Source organism: Apostichopus japonicus, chromosome 1 (genome assembly GCF_037975245.1).
Source record: "Apostichopus japonicus isolate 1M-3 chromosome 1, ASM3797524v1, whole genome shotgun sequence".
Lineage (NCBI taxonomy): Eukaryota > Metazoa > Echinodermata > Holothuroidea > Aspidochirotida > Stichopodidae > Apostichopus > Apostichopus japonicus.
Window position 1 is genome coordinate 21,004,803 of NC_092561.1, and position 17,071 is coordinate 21,021,873.

At 38.2% G+C, this 17,071-nt stretch overlaps 1 protein-coding gene across 3 annotated transcripts; it reads left to right on the forward strand.

Moving 5' to 3' along the window:
* Window positions 1-4,039: 4,039 nt before the first annotated feature.
* Window positions 4,040-16,688, forward strand: LOC139971333 (acetylcholinesterase-like). 3 transcript variants are annotated; one of them, XR_011794360.1, is made up of 10 exons: window positions 4,040-4,324; window positions 5,175-5,611; window positions 6,930-7,089; window positions 8,443-8,520; window positions 9,721-9,839; window positions 10,792-10,968; window positions 11,379-11,977; window positions 13,405-13,586; window positions 13,974-14,901; window positions 14,980-16,688. XR_011794360.1 is itself a non-coding variant. In XM_071977689.1 (9 exons), the coding sequence occupies exons 2-9, from the start codon at window positions 5,216-5,218 to the stop codon at window positions 14,063-14,065; spliced, it is 1,803 nt and encodes a 600-aa protein (XP_071833790.1). In that variant the 5' UTR covers window positions 4,040-4,324; window positions 5,175-5,215; the 3' UTR covers window positions 14,066-16,688. The 3 variants fall into 3 exon arrangements, 1 of the variants encoding a protein (XP_071833790.1); XR_011794361.1 differs by having other exon boundaries at window positions 13,974-14,516; window positions 14,594-16,688; XM_071977689.1 differs by having other exon boundaries at window positions 13,974-16,688.
* The last annotated feature ends 383 nt before the right edge of the window (window positions 16,689-17,071 follow it).

The window sequence follows — 17,071 nt, forward strand, 5'->3', positions numbered from 1 at the left end:
TTTGTGAGGATTCCGCACTGATTTCAGAAAGTTCCATAATGACGTGGAATCCGTCGCTATCCTCTCGAAGTGTTCACTCCTCTTCCTATAGATGTATCTATTTATAGTCCGCTGCAACCTATTCCGTTCTGCGTTGTTCCCCACCTCAATTGCCTTCTTTTTTCGTTCTTCCATTCGTCTAATATTATCGTCGGCCGGTAATCTCTTCATCATTTCCGCAGTTGGTACAGTTCTAGTTGGAACGCAGATGTCCGATACAAATTGAATATAACACGAAACCACTTCAGTCAGTTCGTTGAGTGTAGGGCAGGTTTCCGTGAAGATATTCCAGTCCGTAGAGGCTATGGTCTCACGAAGAATACATAAATTGTTGTCTCTAATGTCCCTTTCCCTTCTCCTGGGCCTCTGCTTGGTCTCTCTGTGCTTTTCCGTATACTTAGGCATGATACAAATTGAGTAGTGGTCCGACGATCCGATGGGATGGCGTCTTGTTGCCCTGTAGTAATGATTGTTGACATATACAGCGTCTAATATGGAACCAGATCGCGGGAAGGTAGCAAAGTCCACAAGGTTTTGAAAGCCCATTGTCTCAAGGAAAGCGATGTTGCTTCGATTTATATCTCCCAATAGTATTATGCTGGAACGCGGGTTCTCCTTCATGATTTCTGTCACTGCGCTCTTCAATTTCACATCGGCCAGAGAGAAATCCGCTGATGGCCTGATATAAACGTTAACAATAGTGATATTCGATATATCACTAGGAAGGAATCGTGGCCGGGTTCTCACAGCGAGTAACTCTATGTCCGGATCAGAGAGAGTGAGACAAACCTTGGGAATACCGATAGCCCATTCCTTGGAAATATACGTAATTAGTCCCCCTCCGTTCGCTGTGAAATCCCGATCATGACGGTACATGTGATAATTGTTCATTTGTATAGCTTCGTCCGGTACAATATGTTGGGGCGTTTCATTGATCCATTTATTAACATCTTTCTGCAGTTTTGTCTCCTGAAGAGTGATAAAACACAAGTTTCTCATGTTAGTAATGGTTTGTTCTAGTTCTACGAATTTCCCCTGGAGACTGTTTACATTGGAGGATAATCCGTACGGATAACTGAAGTTGAAAGTCTTCGTATGCCGTGTTTTGTTCTGTATTCCTGCTCGGGTACCCCTTCGTCTGGGAACAATAGCCAGGTCATTCAATTTGCTCATCAACTGTGACGGCAGTCTCGGTGAACCCATATTAGCCCGGATCGTGTGTAAGGCCTCTGAGCTATACTGAATTTTACAATTAGCCATCGCGTATGTACGAGTATGGTTATACACTGTGTCATGAATGTACTCACGGGGATCAATATGTAGGCTGTAGCTTAGGCCTCCACTGAGGTAACTGTCAACAAGGAACAAAAGTATAAACCACTCCAAAAGCTGCATTCTTCCCACTGATTTCTTCCAAAAGGATACAGGAAAGATCCGGAAACACGATACAACATCACAAAAAGAGCGTTAGTAAAATTCACAAAAGAAATTAGGTGTTAAAAGTTGAAATACGAGAGCACTGAAAAATATACGTGTCAGCTCGATGACGAGCGCCACAAGCAAGGAAACAAGTATTGAAACAAGATGCCAATTTATTATAATGCAGAATACACAGAGCCATTTCTGAGTGAGAGTCTCTATTTCTAATATCAAAATATCAAGTACTAAATCTACTTTTGCTGTCGAGGGAAACGAATACACAGTTTATATCAGATCGGCATCACTGTTCCTTTGATAATAGCTGCTCCTCTGTTCCTTGTAAAGACGGTTTTATCGTATGTGATTAAAGAAATTACAGATTTAGATGCTTTAATTGAGATTTTAACCCAGGAAATTTGAAAAGAGTTGATTTCTGCTTCAATGGATTACATCTTAATATGTTTATATAACCTTATATAAACAATGATAAGCGATTTTTTGTTTGCATGAATAGTTCATATGCAGAATATTGAGAAAAACTGGGTCGCTTCATCTAATAAAGATGATGCAATTAACGCAGTGAATTTCAATTTTCTTTTAATACTCAACAGAAATTGTTTGTTGTCAAAACCGACTTTTAATTTTCATTTCTGTTCCCCTCTATTTTGTAAAAACGTTTATTCGTATATGTGATTTAAAGAAATGATATATTTAGACGATTTCTTTGAGATCTGAATGCGGAACAGTTGAAAGATAGGGTTTCTGCTTAATGGATTACATCTTAATATTTTTTATATCGCATTATATAAACAATTATAAACCTACGTAAGTTTGAAAAGGTAACTTTATGTGCAGAATATTGAGAAAAACTGAGTCGCTTCATATAATAAAATTGATGCAATTAACGTAGTGAATTTCAATTTTCTTTCAATACTCAAGAGATTCTACTTGCATCTAGTAGACCATAAATAATAAAATGCACAAATTATGTATTTGAAAGCATTTTCACTTGTTTTGGTTTTCAAACAAGATCTTCATAACACAGATTTTAAATTTCCACGTCTAAAATTGTATGTGTAAGGACACTGCAGCTACTTGTTAATATCCTGGAAACAACTCTGATAGCGTTTTCTTTACAAGACGTCTTCTTAATAAATGTCAACTCGAAGATATAAATTATCGGATATCTATTTCCAACCTACTATGTTTTAATAATTGCTTTATTATAAATATCATGAACTCGGATATCAGGTTTCTGGGAAAAGTTATTCATCAACCAATGTTACATTGTTTCTATGTCTGTTGTTAGGATGGTTTATTAAGAGCATTATCCTTTTTACGAGTGCTTCGTTTTAATTTTATCTTATCACCCGATATCATGCTTCAATAAACTCGTGCAGTATGAACAGTCCCTAACCTTCATTTAATAGAAACTGGATATTTTATCAGTAATAAACAATATCATTAATAACCACTAAATGGGAACCAGAAGAGTTATTATCGTTAATACAGTACTTTATAATACACGTGTGTTTTAAATGTACGAACTACGAAGAACAGTAGGCAGTCCAGGCTCCACATGTTCGGGCTACAGTATATATGATTTATGGAATGATTAATGACGCAGGAGATGGCGTCTGGCAACAATTTAACGAACCCTATTATGACATAATGATGTATTGTTCAATGCTTTGAGCCTTACATGTTTCTAACTGCCCAATCTCCTATACTTGAGATATACCAGACTAGTTAGTATTACCCAGTCATTTTATCAGCAAACGAAGTAGCAAGGAAAACGGAAAGACTTTTGTTCTTAAAAATTTTAACTTGCATTAAATCAAACCGGATTATTTAACGTAGGTTTATTTTTTATCCCTCTGTTTTGTTTATTTCTTTTGGTTTGTTAAATAAGGCTGGCCTGTCATTAATAATCGAAAAGATAGGGTTTAGGGATGTCATAAAAAAATAGGGTTTACTCAAACTAACGTCTCAAAAGGTCAAAATAAGACGAGTTCTAACATTATTTTCACCAAATTCATCTTCATTCTAGAGATTAATGAAGGCTTCACCCATTTATCTATTAGGTGTTGTCATGTTAGGCTTTACCTGTTTATCTATTAGGTGTTTTCATGTTAGGCTTCACCCATTTATCTATTACTGGTGTTTTCATGTTAGGCTTCAAAGCACTTGTACTGGCAGTGTGGCCAGTACGTACTGATAGAATATCCAGTTTCTATTAGATGAAGGTTAGGGACTGTTCATACTGCACGAGTTTATTGAAGCATGATATGGGGTGATAGTATTCGTTGAGTGTTCGTTGACACTACATGACACCCAATTTCCCCCCCCCCCCCCCCCTCCTGCTTCTCTCATACTCTCACACAACTCCGTCAGTTACAGCGTGATGATGTTCAAGACTAAGCTAACGTCTGTGTAATCGGAAGATCAATGTAAGTAAACATCAATCAAGTTTTCGAAAGATTGTGTGCACAGAACTGATTATCTCCAACCAACCAAGGTTATGAACTGAACGTTCAAAGGTCAAACCGAATAACAATTAACAATCCAGGGATGGCTATTATACTTATATTCTACTTGAAACAGGATATAAACAATACGTGTCACTTGCTGAGTTCACCCTCGTGTAGTTGTTTTCCCCTAGTGCTGTGCACTTCGGAGTTCTACTTAACACCAACGGCAGTTTAAAACGTGTAAGACACACACATACATGCGTCACAGGAACATAGCCCATGCACAGTTTAATTTGTATGCTCAACAGTTAAGACAACACTTTACTTGAACGAACGGCTTGATTGACTACTGAGGTAGGCCTGTACAGGAGAAAGCGAACCACGAATTCTATCAGGTAACGATCTACATTGCTACTTGCATTTATTATGTACCCTTCATGCCGAAACTATGGGCTCAATATTATCTATTGATGGTAACGTTTGCACTGAAAATAGTTATTCAAATAATAGGATAAAGTCATAAAAATAACTTCACATAGCAAGGTACCATGAGCCCACACGAAGAAGATACAATCCATTGAAATTAGGAGAGTAGTTCCTCTTTCTAATATGTACATTTTTACTACAGTAGAACAAAAATATGTGCGAACGCTGCAGCTAATGCCCAATGGGGTTCTGCCGTCTTGTCGAAACCATTGGACCACCAATCAGTTAGACCCCCCCCCCCCCCCAATCAGAAGTACACTCCTATGCTTCTACAATGTAAAGACCTTGTTATATATTGCTATGGATTGTTTAACTTACCTCTAATTACACAGCTAACATGCTTAGGCCCAGATGGACCTCAATTGGGGCACTTCGTTGACCTCACAAGCCTATTCAAACCTACCTTACCGCCATTCGGGTTAATTCATTTGGGCCCAACATGATGCCAGGGCGGTAGTCATATAACGTAATAAGGAAAAATCTTAGCATTTACGATGGTAAAAGTGGGATCATTTAATGTGGATATTAAATGGGGAACTTGTCAATGGGGAAGGATTATTCGTGTGTCCCTAAAGGAACACATCAAATCAGCACACCTGGTCCACTTTAGCTCCATTCGAATACGGTAGGCCAAACTATGTGCGAGATACGTAAGTGGGTATTCACGGACTGGGAAGGAAATGTAAATGTAAATTGTCGGTTTTAAATCAAACTTAAAGAGAGATGTCAAAGGCCTTTTTTTTGCCTTTCTTGTCATAGAACTGATTTTTCAAGAAGAGACTCACCGAAGTGTAATCAACATGCATATTACCAAAGGACTAAACTTCTTACTCTTAACTTCGCTCTGGGCCCTTTTAGGAGAATCGAACTTCGTAGCCATGGCATACGAATCCGATCCAAGAGTTGTTCTTGGGATTGGCGAAGTTGCCGGAAAGTTGGAAACATTTTCAAGTGATTTCATGAAAATAAATCGTAAGGTTGCTGTCTATCAGGGTATACCGTACGCGGAACCACCTGTAGGGTATAGGAGGTTCCAACCACCGGCGCCGGTCATCCCTTGGGAGGGGATCTATGAAGCCAACGACATGCCACCTGGATGTCCACAGGTGGTACCCCATCACCTTAAACATTTAGATGCCGCCGAAATGACCACAGAAAACTGCCTCTTTCTTAACGTTTTCGTGCCAATGCCTACGGTAGGTCACGTATATATGGAGTCTAAAAGGGATTACGAAGTCTCTCACAAGTTTCTCAATAAATAGTAATATTATAAATCAATAAATGAATGAATGAATGAATGAATAAATAAATAAACAAATAAATAAACATATAAATATAAATAAGAGAAACAAATAAATAAACAAATAAATAAATAAGAGAAACTCAGAGAAAACTTTGGTCCAAACGTACCCCATCTTCAAATTCTGATGCGTCGCTGAGATGTAAAAGAAATGACATTTATTTTTGTATTTTTGTGAAATTTCGAAATAGTGTGTATTTCTGGTAAAAAACATCAAACTGGATTGGTTGTCTTTGTCTTTTACTGATGCAATTAGCACCCTCTTCTATTGTTGTGTAGTTTTGATGACGTTTGTTGATTACCAGAGAACTCCTTGAATAGCATCCCGTTACATTATTTTATTTAATCATTCACCAAAGTCAAAAAGTAGTAAAGGTGCAATGCATGTATGCCATCGCATCTTACTGCCTAATACACTCAGCCAACCATTTAAAAGTGAACAAACTACAATGTTCTATATTTCCATCTTGGCACAATTTATAGGACGCTGTTAGTTGGATCAATGCTGTTCGTTAATAAAAATCTCTACACTACATTTTCTCTTTAAATGACAGAACTGTTGGGAAGTTTCTCTCACATTGCCATGTTCCTACAAACAATTATCGTGCTAGGATTTCGTTACCTCATGGAGCAAAGTTGCTTCAGTTAATAATTTAGTTTTTGTAACCAATCATTCGTTCATTCATTCATATATGGTATACTCATTGCAGCCCGTAAATACTAGTGTTATGGTATACTCATTGCAGCCCGTAAATACTAGTGTTATGGTATACTCATTGCAGCCCGTAAATACTAGTATTATGGTACACTCATTGCAGCCCGTAAATTCTAGTATTATGGTATACTCATTGCAGCCCGTAAATGCTAGTATTGTGGTATACTCATTGCAGACCGTAAATACTAGTGTTATGGTATACTCATTGCAGCCCGTAAATACTAGTGTTATGGTATACTCATTGCAGCCCGTAAATACTAGTATTATGGTATACTCATTGCAGCCCGTAAATGCTAGTATTGTGGTATACTCATTGCAGCCCGTAAATACTAGTGTTATGGTATACTCATTGCAGCCCGTAAATACTAGTGTTATGGTGTACTCATTGCAGCCCGTAAATGCTAGTATTGTGGTATACTCATTGCAGCCCGTAAATACTAGTGTTATGGTATACTCATTGCAGCCCGTAAATACTAGTATTATGGTATACTCATTGCAGCCCGTAAATTCTAGTATTATGGTGTACATCCACGGAGGAGATCTGACATGGGGAAGTGGTCTGAGCTATCCCGCTGACCCTTTACCTCTAGCCGCTGTGGGGAATGTGATTTTGGTCACGTTGAACTATCGTCTTGGCTTGTTCGGGTTCCTCTCTACAGGTGAGCTTTCAATTTTGCGCTGTTGATTTCAAATTACCCTCAATAAGTCTTTCAACACTATATTAGTGCAGGGCGCTTGTGTCAATTAGGCGATCAAGGCGGCTGCCGTAAGGCCGGAAACCCACGATATGCTACTGGCAGTATTGTACTAAAAATTAATCAACTATCAACTCAAAACCTAATCATACATGGACCTTAAATTATACTTAAAATATTCATGAGAATTTACCATTTAACATCTGAAATATTTTTTTTCAGGGGGGGGGGGATAACAGTGGAAACTAAAAAATGATTGAATATGAAGTTACACGAACTTCGATGGTCAGAAAGACCTACGACTTTGATTTTAGGGGAACCATGACCCCGAACTGTTCGTCTCAAATTATGTTCGTTGTACATTCCGTTTCACAAGTGACTCGTATAGTTTACCAAATAAAAATAGAACAAAACCGTTACCAAAGAAACTGGGCGTTTTTTTTCACGATAAAAAAGAGGAAATGTGCCCTTTTAGTTCTCGCCGTCCCAGGTTGAAAGCGCCATTGCACCAATTTACTGTACGTGCATATCACAATTCCTCTAAATCAGGGGTTCCCTAAATGGGGTGCATGAACCACCAGGGGTGCGTGAGTCCATCCCAAGGGGTTCGTGAGACGTTTCTGAAAGTCAAAAGTAGAGTACTTTTTGTTGAACAAAAATCTGATATATAATAAAATTTAGTAATGTACAAAAGTCGACAAACTCTTTTCGCGTTCCATACGCAAATGTTGCCATAGTAGTGTATGTGATAAATAACTGTGATAGATAAATAAATAACATGTGATAAATAAATACATAAATAAATTATGAAACAGCCAAAGGCTGCATGACTTTGGTGAAGCTGGTGTAAGAATGACAGTACAATATGAACTTTATCTTTTACGAAGCACTGTTATGCGTATTATAGTATTATAATAATGACTCCGATCGTGTCTCGAAAAGTTGAGGGTTCGTGGTCAACTCTGACATCCACAGGGGGTTCGTGTGGGATAAAGTTAGGGAAACCCTGCTCTAATACTATATGAAAGTTTAAAAGAAAAGTCGTAACTGATCGAATTTTCATTCCAGTTAAATTGTCCCCACTGTTAAAAAGCAATAGCTGACCAGCATCCTCTCTAACACAATGGCGATGAAGAAGTTGGTAGGGAAACTTTGGTGCTTCATTTCTACTTTAAGTCGTTAATTTGTCATATTACTGTCTATTTTGTAACATGCCCCAGTATCAGAACTTGCGAAATATCACCTTATTGTTATCCTTATCATGTACAACTTGTATCTGCGCAATAACTTATAAACACTTCAACTTTTAATCTTCAGGGGATGAGGTCATACCACCAAACCTAGGTCTTCACGACCAACGAGCAGCTTTGAAGTGGGTCCATGACAATATTGAAGGTTAACTTAAGACCCTTATTTTAACTTACCTTTGTAAACCTATGTTTTTTAGTGGACGTTATATAATACCAGCATTACGAGACCCTGATACCTCGAAAATGGTTCCTTCCTGTAGGATGCATGTTTCGAAATTATTTATCATCAAATACTTCAATCAAAGCTACTTTCCTTTAACAAGTGAAGATTAGTAACATAAAATCTAATTGCCACTTTAATCAGCCTTCATTATATATTTATATTATGGTCAATAAAACTTGCAATTGTGGGGAACTACATCCATTTGGCAAGAAGCTTGATATACACCCCGCGGATCTGTTCGCAGTCCACCTTGTATTGACTGGGACATTGAAAACGAGTCCACCTTGTATTGACTGGGACATTGAAAACGAGTCCACCTTGTATTGACTGGGACATTGAAAACGAGTCCACCTTGTATTGACTGGGACATTGAAAACGAGTCCACCTTGTATTGACTGGGACATTGAAAACGAGTCCACCTTGTATTGACTGGGACATTGAAAACGAGTCCACCTTGTATTGACTGGGACATTGAAAACGAGTCCACCTTGTATTGACTGGGACATTGAAAACGAGTCCACCTTGTATTGACTGGGACATTGAAAACGAGTCCACCTTGTATTGACTGGGACATTAAAAACACACGTTTGCTCCTCTAGTCCACCTTGTATTGACTGGGACATTGAAAACGAGTCCACCTTGTATTGACTGGGACATTGAAAACACACGTTTGCTCCTCTAGTCCACCTTGTATTGACTGGGACATTGAAAACGAGTCCACCTTGTATTGACTGGGACATTGAAAACGAGTCCACCTTGTATTGACTGGGACATTGAAAACGAGTCCACCTTGTATTGACTGGGACATTGAAAACGAGTCCACCTTGTATTGACTGGGACATTGAAAACGAGTCCACCTTGTATTGACTGGGACATTGAAAACACACGTTTGCTCCTCTAAAAGAAAAACATAACCTTTATACGGACTTGCTTTAGTTTTCCGAAGTAAGGTTGAAACACAACATTCTAGTGGCTAATCAGAATAGGAATAGGGACATAAAGTAAAAAATCGATAATAAACACGTGTTATATCGTAGACTTTCAGAGTGTGACAACGAACCTATCACATACTGTTTGTGTTAAATAATTAAATTACCAAATTTGATTTATCTTTCTCGGCAGCATTTGGTGGTGATCCTAATAAAGTCACAATTTTCGGTAATGAAGCTGGAGCTGTTAGTGTCGGCTGGCATCTCCTCTCTCCTCAAAGCAGACAATTCTTTCAACGAGTTATTTTGCAGGTTATGATCTTTGACTGTGAAGACTGTATATATATATATATATATATATATATATATATATATATATATATATATATATATATATATATATATATATATATATATATATATATATATATATATATATATATATATATATATATAAATTGAATTTGAAGCAAGTCGTATTACAGATATATAGTATCATTAAAGAATAACACACCAGAAGAATTCCACTTCAGGACCGGTTTCGTCCTTTTGGGACTCATCAGGCGAAGGTAGGAATCGAACCCCCGATCTTCTGTCACGAACCGAAGTCCGTACCACTCGACCAAAGTGATTCTACTGGTGTGTTAATGCGTATAAATTGGCTTTGTATAACTGTCATTGAGGCCGTATTACCCAAGTGTTATGATTGTACAGAGTGCACCCCTGGTGCTTTGAATCTGAAAATTTTACACAGAATAACCACTCTTTATAGGCAAGCCAAGCCGTAAATAAGAATTGAATTTGTAGCAAGTGGTATGACAGATATATTATAAATCAATAAAGAATAACACACCAGAAGAATTACACTTCACGACCGGTTTTGTCCTTTGGGACTCACCAGGCGAAGGTCGGAATCGAACCCCGGATCTTGTGTCACGAACCGAAGTCTGTACCACTCGACCACAGTGATTCTACTGTTGGCAAGCAACGGAATCAAATCAAACATTAAATAAAGCCAATGTTATCTGAAGAAACAACTAGATGTTTTCCTTCAACTTATGAGTGAATCAATATGATTATATTCCACAAAAAATCATACAAATTGTATCTAACGATTTCAATTAATGTCAGCAGTCACATTTTCATTCCGTCGAATTCTAAACATAACTCAAATTACTTTAAATCCGTGATTAACTACCTCGTATTGTCTAAGTGAAGGAAAGAACTTATCAACATTTTACAAATTTCGAACATATATTTTCAGAGTGGCAATCCATTGAGCGACCAGATGGAGTTTATTTCGCCAGACGAGGCTCTTCGACGAGCCAATGTCACCGCATCGTTGGTTGGTTGTAGTTTCGCGGAACTGGAGAGAAAAGATTCACTCAGAAAATGTCTAGCCGAAACACACGTTGCGGATCTTGTTACCGTCGGGTCACAGGTTTGTAAGATTCATTTATAAACAGCAATTACCCCCTCATCAATTTCTGCCTGTTTTTCCATTTCTCTGCCCAGTATCTGCCTACATTAACCCGTCCTCCTTTATCCTCCATTTTATTACAAAAAACTCCCACCATCCCAGTACCATGTAGCATCTATCAATCCGCATATTCCAGCACATTCTACATTATTCAACTCGATTATTGTTACATGTCATTTTCTCGTTTTTTGTCCTTTTGTCCTTCTTACGAATGCTTATCTAAGACAGCAATTTCCAAAATGAATGTTGAAATCACTTTCTAACTGTTAAAATTCTACTACAATGAAGTTAACTAGTCGGTGATTTTGACAATAAATATGTCAACAATCTTTTCGCTTAATTTTTTCCTTTTTGTGGTTCCTCATTTACAGATGGGAACGATGCTTGAGGTACAGCGAGTATGGCAACCAGTCCTTGACAACGATTTCTTTCCCAAGCCAACAAGGGATCTTGTACAGGACGGTGGGTTTGGAGATATTGACGTCATCATTGGTATGAATAAACACGAGGGCACCTACGATTTATACCAACTCATGGACTTTCCGCGTGAGAAACCCTTTATCAACAGGAGAACATTTGAAACTCTTGCAAGGAAATTGGATCTGGAAAAGTTTGAAATGGACATTCTAACTTTATTATACGTTAAAGAGAATTTTAGATTTGACAATGAAAATGATTATTTTGATGCGTTGTCTGGTATACTCACTGACACGAAATATACATGTAATGTAAGAGAATTTGCTTGGATGCTTCAAACGGCTGGTTGTAAAGTCTACATGTATGAGTTAACCCACGATCCTCAATCACAGTCAGTATTGAAGTTTCTATGGTCTAGTGCGGGGCATATGGAAGACCTGAAGTATGTCTTTGGGTTACCATTCCAGACAGATTTACCTTTTCAAATACCAGAGGAGGAACGATTGATATCGGCTCATTTTATGAGACTGTGGACAAATTTCGCAAGAACTGGGTAAGTTTAGCAACTACCAGCTTAGCTTACTTCTTGAAGAATAGATTGTAAATTCTAGCAATATGTATTTCAATAATGCGGAACATATGCTGAGGAAACAACTTATTTGAAAGGAAGCAATTTTAAGCCATGGTCTTGACAACATCATCGTTATCGTCATCTTTGTCGACCTCATCATCGTCATCGTCATCGTCAACGTCATCGACGTCGTCAACGTCGTCAACGTCGTCAACGTCGTCGTCATCGTCATCGTCATCGTCATCGTCATCGTCATCGTCATCGTCATCGTCATCGTCATCGTCATCGTCATCGTCATCGTCATCGTCATCGTCATCATCATCATCATCATCATCATCATCATCATCATCATCATCATCATCATCATCATCATCATCATCATCATCATCATCATCATCATCATCATCATCAGCAGCAGGAGCATCACCATCGTTACCTTTATCTTCATCGCCATCGCTATCGTCATCATCATGATCGTGATCGTCTTCATAGTTAGCGACACCGTCATCGTCTGCTCGTCATCGTCATCATCATTATTAGCATCAGCATCACCAATAGCAACAACAACAGCAGCAGTAGCATTCATCCCCATCGTCAACCTCTGCCACATCGTACCATCCCTCTCGTCGTCATTGTTTATAGTCATCGTCAACCTCTGCCACATCGTACCATCCCTCTCGTCGTCATTGTTTATAGTCATCGTCAACCTCTGCCACATCGTACCATCCCTCTCATCGTCATTGTTTATAGTCATCGTCAACCTCTGCCACATCGTACCATCCCTCTCGTCGTCATTGTTTATAGTCATCGTCATCCTTTTGTATATTCTCATCCGCATACACACATTCATGTTTCATCCACACCACTGTGGCAGATGTCGTGTTCATTCCGATTCCAATCGTCAACAATATCATCGTCTCCTAACCTTAATCCTCCACCCCATCGTCATCTTCATCCTCACCCTCACTCTCATCCTCATCCTCGTTCTGATAAATCATAATCGTCTTTATTTCTGATTCTCATCATAGACTTCAGTCGCATCTTTTCTCGTTACATAATCCTCATTAACGTTTTAATCCTCACTAACATCATCATCATGGTCACCCTAGTCATAAACGCCTTCTCTATTGCCGTGGTCCGCGTGGCTTTCGCATTCGTCAAAATCATCGTCAGTTTCCTCTTCACACTCATACTTATCGTCATCGTAGGCCCATTAAGTCGCCCTCAGATACGTTATTATCCTGGTCAGCAACGGCATCATACCCCCCCATCTTTACTCTCATCCACACCCCCCCTTCAACCTGAGCACCCTCTTCTGCATCCATATCTTCATAAACAATCATTCTATCTGTAATTGCCGGCTTTAAAACATTAATTACCGATTGATTTCTTGCGTTCTTTTCTCACAGGGATCCAAATATTTCCGGCGATCCAAAACAACCACTATCAAAATTACCCGTATGGCAAGAATATTCTAACATTAATGAAGACTATAAGAAAATGGAATCTACATTACCCAATGGACACCATTTACAGACCAAAGAGTGCTACACCTGGCAAAACGTGCTACCCAAACTTCGAGCTGAAATGGGTAAGAAATAAATTTAACTAAGACTGGTATTAGAGTTGAGGCATTTCTTTGGTCAAGGTTCTCTGGAGCTTTTCGATAACTTCATTTCCCTTATCTCTGGAGTTTGTTTCAGAAATGTGTCCACACTACGAACATCTGTCATTCGATTAGCTTAAGATTGATACAAATATGTCGCTGTTAACATAGTTAGTAAAGTACTAAACTAGTCAACGTTATAAAGTGAAGATCAGGTAGAATTACCATGAAAAAAACCACCAATATCCCTTTAAATTGATTATGTAGCTGTTATCACAAGCGCCTCATAATCCAGCTTGGTTTCATAAAACTATTCAGCCTGTATATATTACGTTGGTGTTATAAATTGTTATTTTCATATTACATTTACAGCGGAATTGAAGACGTTACGGAGCCTCAGCGGTGAAACTAAGGCATCTGCTGATCAAAACAAGATGAAAGAGAAGGAGCACGACGAACTGTGAAGCCGGGACTGATAAAAGTTGAAGACCGGAGCTGGACATTAAGTGATAATTCAATGGTCTAGTGAGGTGTAATATAAATAACAATATTCTAAAAATTGAATACCGGAGCTGAACATTAAGTGATAATTCAATCGTCTAGTGAGGTGTAATACAAATAACAATATTCTAAAAGTTGACGACCGGAGCTGGACATTAGGTGATAATTCAATGGTCTAGTGAGGTGTAATACAAATAACAATATTCTAAAAGTTGAAGACCGGAGCTGGATATTAAGTGATAATTCAATGGTCTAGTGAGGTGTAATACAAATAACAATATTCTAAAAGTTGACGACCGGAGCTGGACATTAAGTGATAATTCCATGGTCTAGTGAGGTGTAATACAAATAACAATATTGTAAAAGTTGAAGACCGGAGCTGGACATTAAGTGATAATTCAATGGTCTAGTGAGGTGTAATACAAATAACAATATTGTAAAAGTTGAAGACCGGAGCTTAACATTAAGTGATAATTCCATGGTCTAGTGAGGTGTAATACAAATAACAATATTCTAAAAGTTGAAGACCGGAGCTGGACATTAAGTGATAATTCAATGGTCTAGTGAGGTGTAATACAAATAACAATATTCTAAAAGTTGAAGACCGGAGCTGGACATTAAGTGATAATTCAATGGTCTAGTGAGGTGTAATACAAATAACAATATTCTAAAAGTTGACGACCGGAGCTGGACATTAAGTGATAATTCCATGGTCTAGTGAGGTGTAATACAAATAACAATATTGTAAAAGTTGAAGACCGGAGCTGGACATTAAGTGATAATTCCATGGTCTAGTGAGGTGTAATACAAAAAACAATATTCAAAAAGTTGACGACCGGAGCTGAAAATTTAAGTGATAATTCAATGGTCTAGTGAGGTGTAATACAAATAACAATATTCTAAAAGTTGACGACCGGAGCTGGACATTAAGTGATAATTCCATGGTCTAGTGAGGTGTAATACAAATAACAATATTGTAAAAGTTGAAGACCGGAGCTGGACATTAAGTGATAATTCAATGGTCTAGTGAGGTGTAATACAAATAACAATATTCTAAAAGTTGACGACCGGAGCTTAACATTAAGTGATAATTCCATGGTCTAGTGAGGTGTAATACAAATAACAATATTGTAAAAGTTGAAGACCGGAGCTGGACATTAAGTGATAATTCAATGGTCTAGTGAGGTGTAATACAAATAACAATATTCTAAAAGTTGACGACCGGAGCTTAACATTAAGTGATAATTCCATGGTCTAGTGAGGTGTAATACAAATAACAATATTGTAAAAGTTGAAGACCGGAGCTGGACATTAAGTGATAATTCAATGGTCTAGTGAGGTGTAATACAAATAACAATATTCTAAAAGTTGAAGACCGGAGCTGGACATTAGGTGATAATTCCATGGTCTAGTGAGGTGTAATACAAATAACAATATTGTAAAAGTTGACGACCGGAGCTGGACATTAGGTGATAATTCAATGGTCTAGTGAGGTGTAATACAAATAACAATATTGTAAAAGTTGACGACCGGAGCTGGACATTAAGTGATAATTCAATCGTCTAGTGAGGTTTAATACAAATAACAATATTCTAAAAGTTGACGACCGGAGCTGAACATGAAGTGATAATTCAATGGTCTATTGAGGTGAAATAGAAATAACAATATTCCTTTTACGATTAAAGGAAAATCTATGATGGTCTCTGACATGCTTTGTAATTGTATCTTTCAGTTGATATTCTGGAGGGGGGGGGGGGGGGTCGGGGGTTTAAATTGATTGAAAATCTGTTTCCTAGTCCTAACGAAGAAAATGTTGTTCTTTTAAAATCATTATTTGGATCAAGGCGCGCGTATTCATCTTTTTTATGTTTTCACGGATCCAATAGGAGTGTTAAAGATAGCTATAGGAACGTCATAATTACGTCACATACGTGTAATTGACTTATACCGGACGAATTTAACACGCTATGTATAGAGTATTCATTTACTTCTTGGAAAGTCGGCAAACTGACTACAGACTGAAGAATTTGAGCGCATTGTTTAGTAATATTTAAGTAAATATGGAGATAGTGTCCAGCAATTGTAATAAATAGAAGCCTTACCAAAGTGAGGAGGCAAGCATTCCTTTCGAATATTTACGGACTTATGCAGTAGGGTTGCTGGAGGCACGTACTTCGATGGCCCGGCTGGATAACTTACTTTGAATTTCTGGGCCAAACCCGAAGCTATTAAGGACCTTGACGTACCTGCTTTGACAGTCTCCGGCTCCGCCGCTCAAGTAGTCCAATAAATCCATGGATGTAATTTGGATCGAGAGAGTGAGAGATAAACATAGCGAGCGAGGCAGAGAGAGAGAGAGCCATTCTGAGGTATACCAAGCAAAAACCTATTTCCCGAATGTTAATCTTATTACTGGAAAGTCATTAATTGTTCCCAAAAATGAAATTAAGAACAAATCAAACGACTCAATATTTATGGTATTGATAATATACCATCCCTATATCCATTGGTTCTCATTGTATTGTTTTACCACATTATTTACACAATGTTATTTTACCATTCTTACAAATAAAAATTAAAAATGGGCATGTAGGCGTTGTGTCTTCCTTTTCCCCTTTGCTCATGTTATATGTATACCTTTTCATTCGTTTATATATCTATCTCAGGCGCGTATCCAGGGGGGGGGGCGTATGTGGCGCGCGCCCCCCGGATAAGAAAAAGAGGAGAGAAAAAAAGAGAAGAAAAAAGGAAAAAAGAGGGGAAAAAAGAAAAGGAGGAGAGGAAGGAAGGGAAAAGAAAAAGAAGAAAGAGAGAAAAAGGAGAAAAGGAGGGAGTAAAAGAAAAACGCCAAGACACCGGGAAGAGAATGAGGAACAGTGACATAATTACAGCGCTGATCCCTATTATACACAGGGTAGCCAGTGACGGATCATGGAGTTCGGAAGGGGCGTGTGCCTCACCCTACCCCT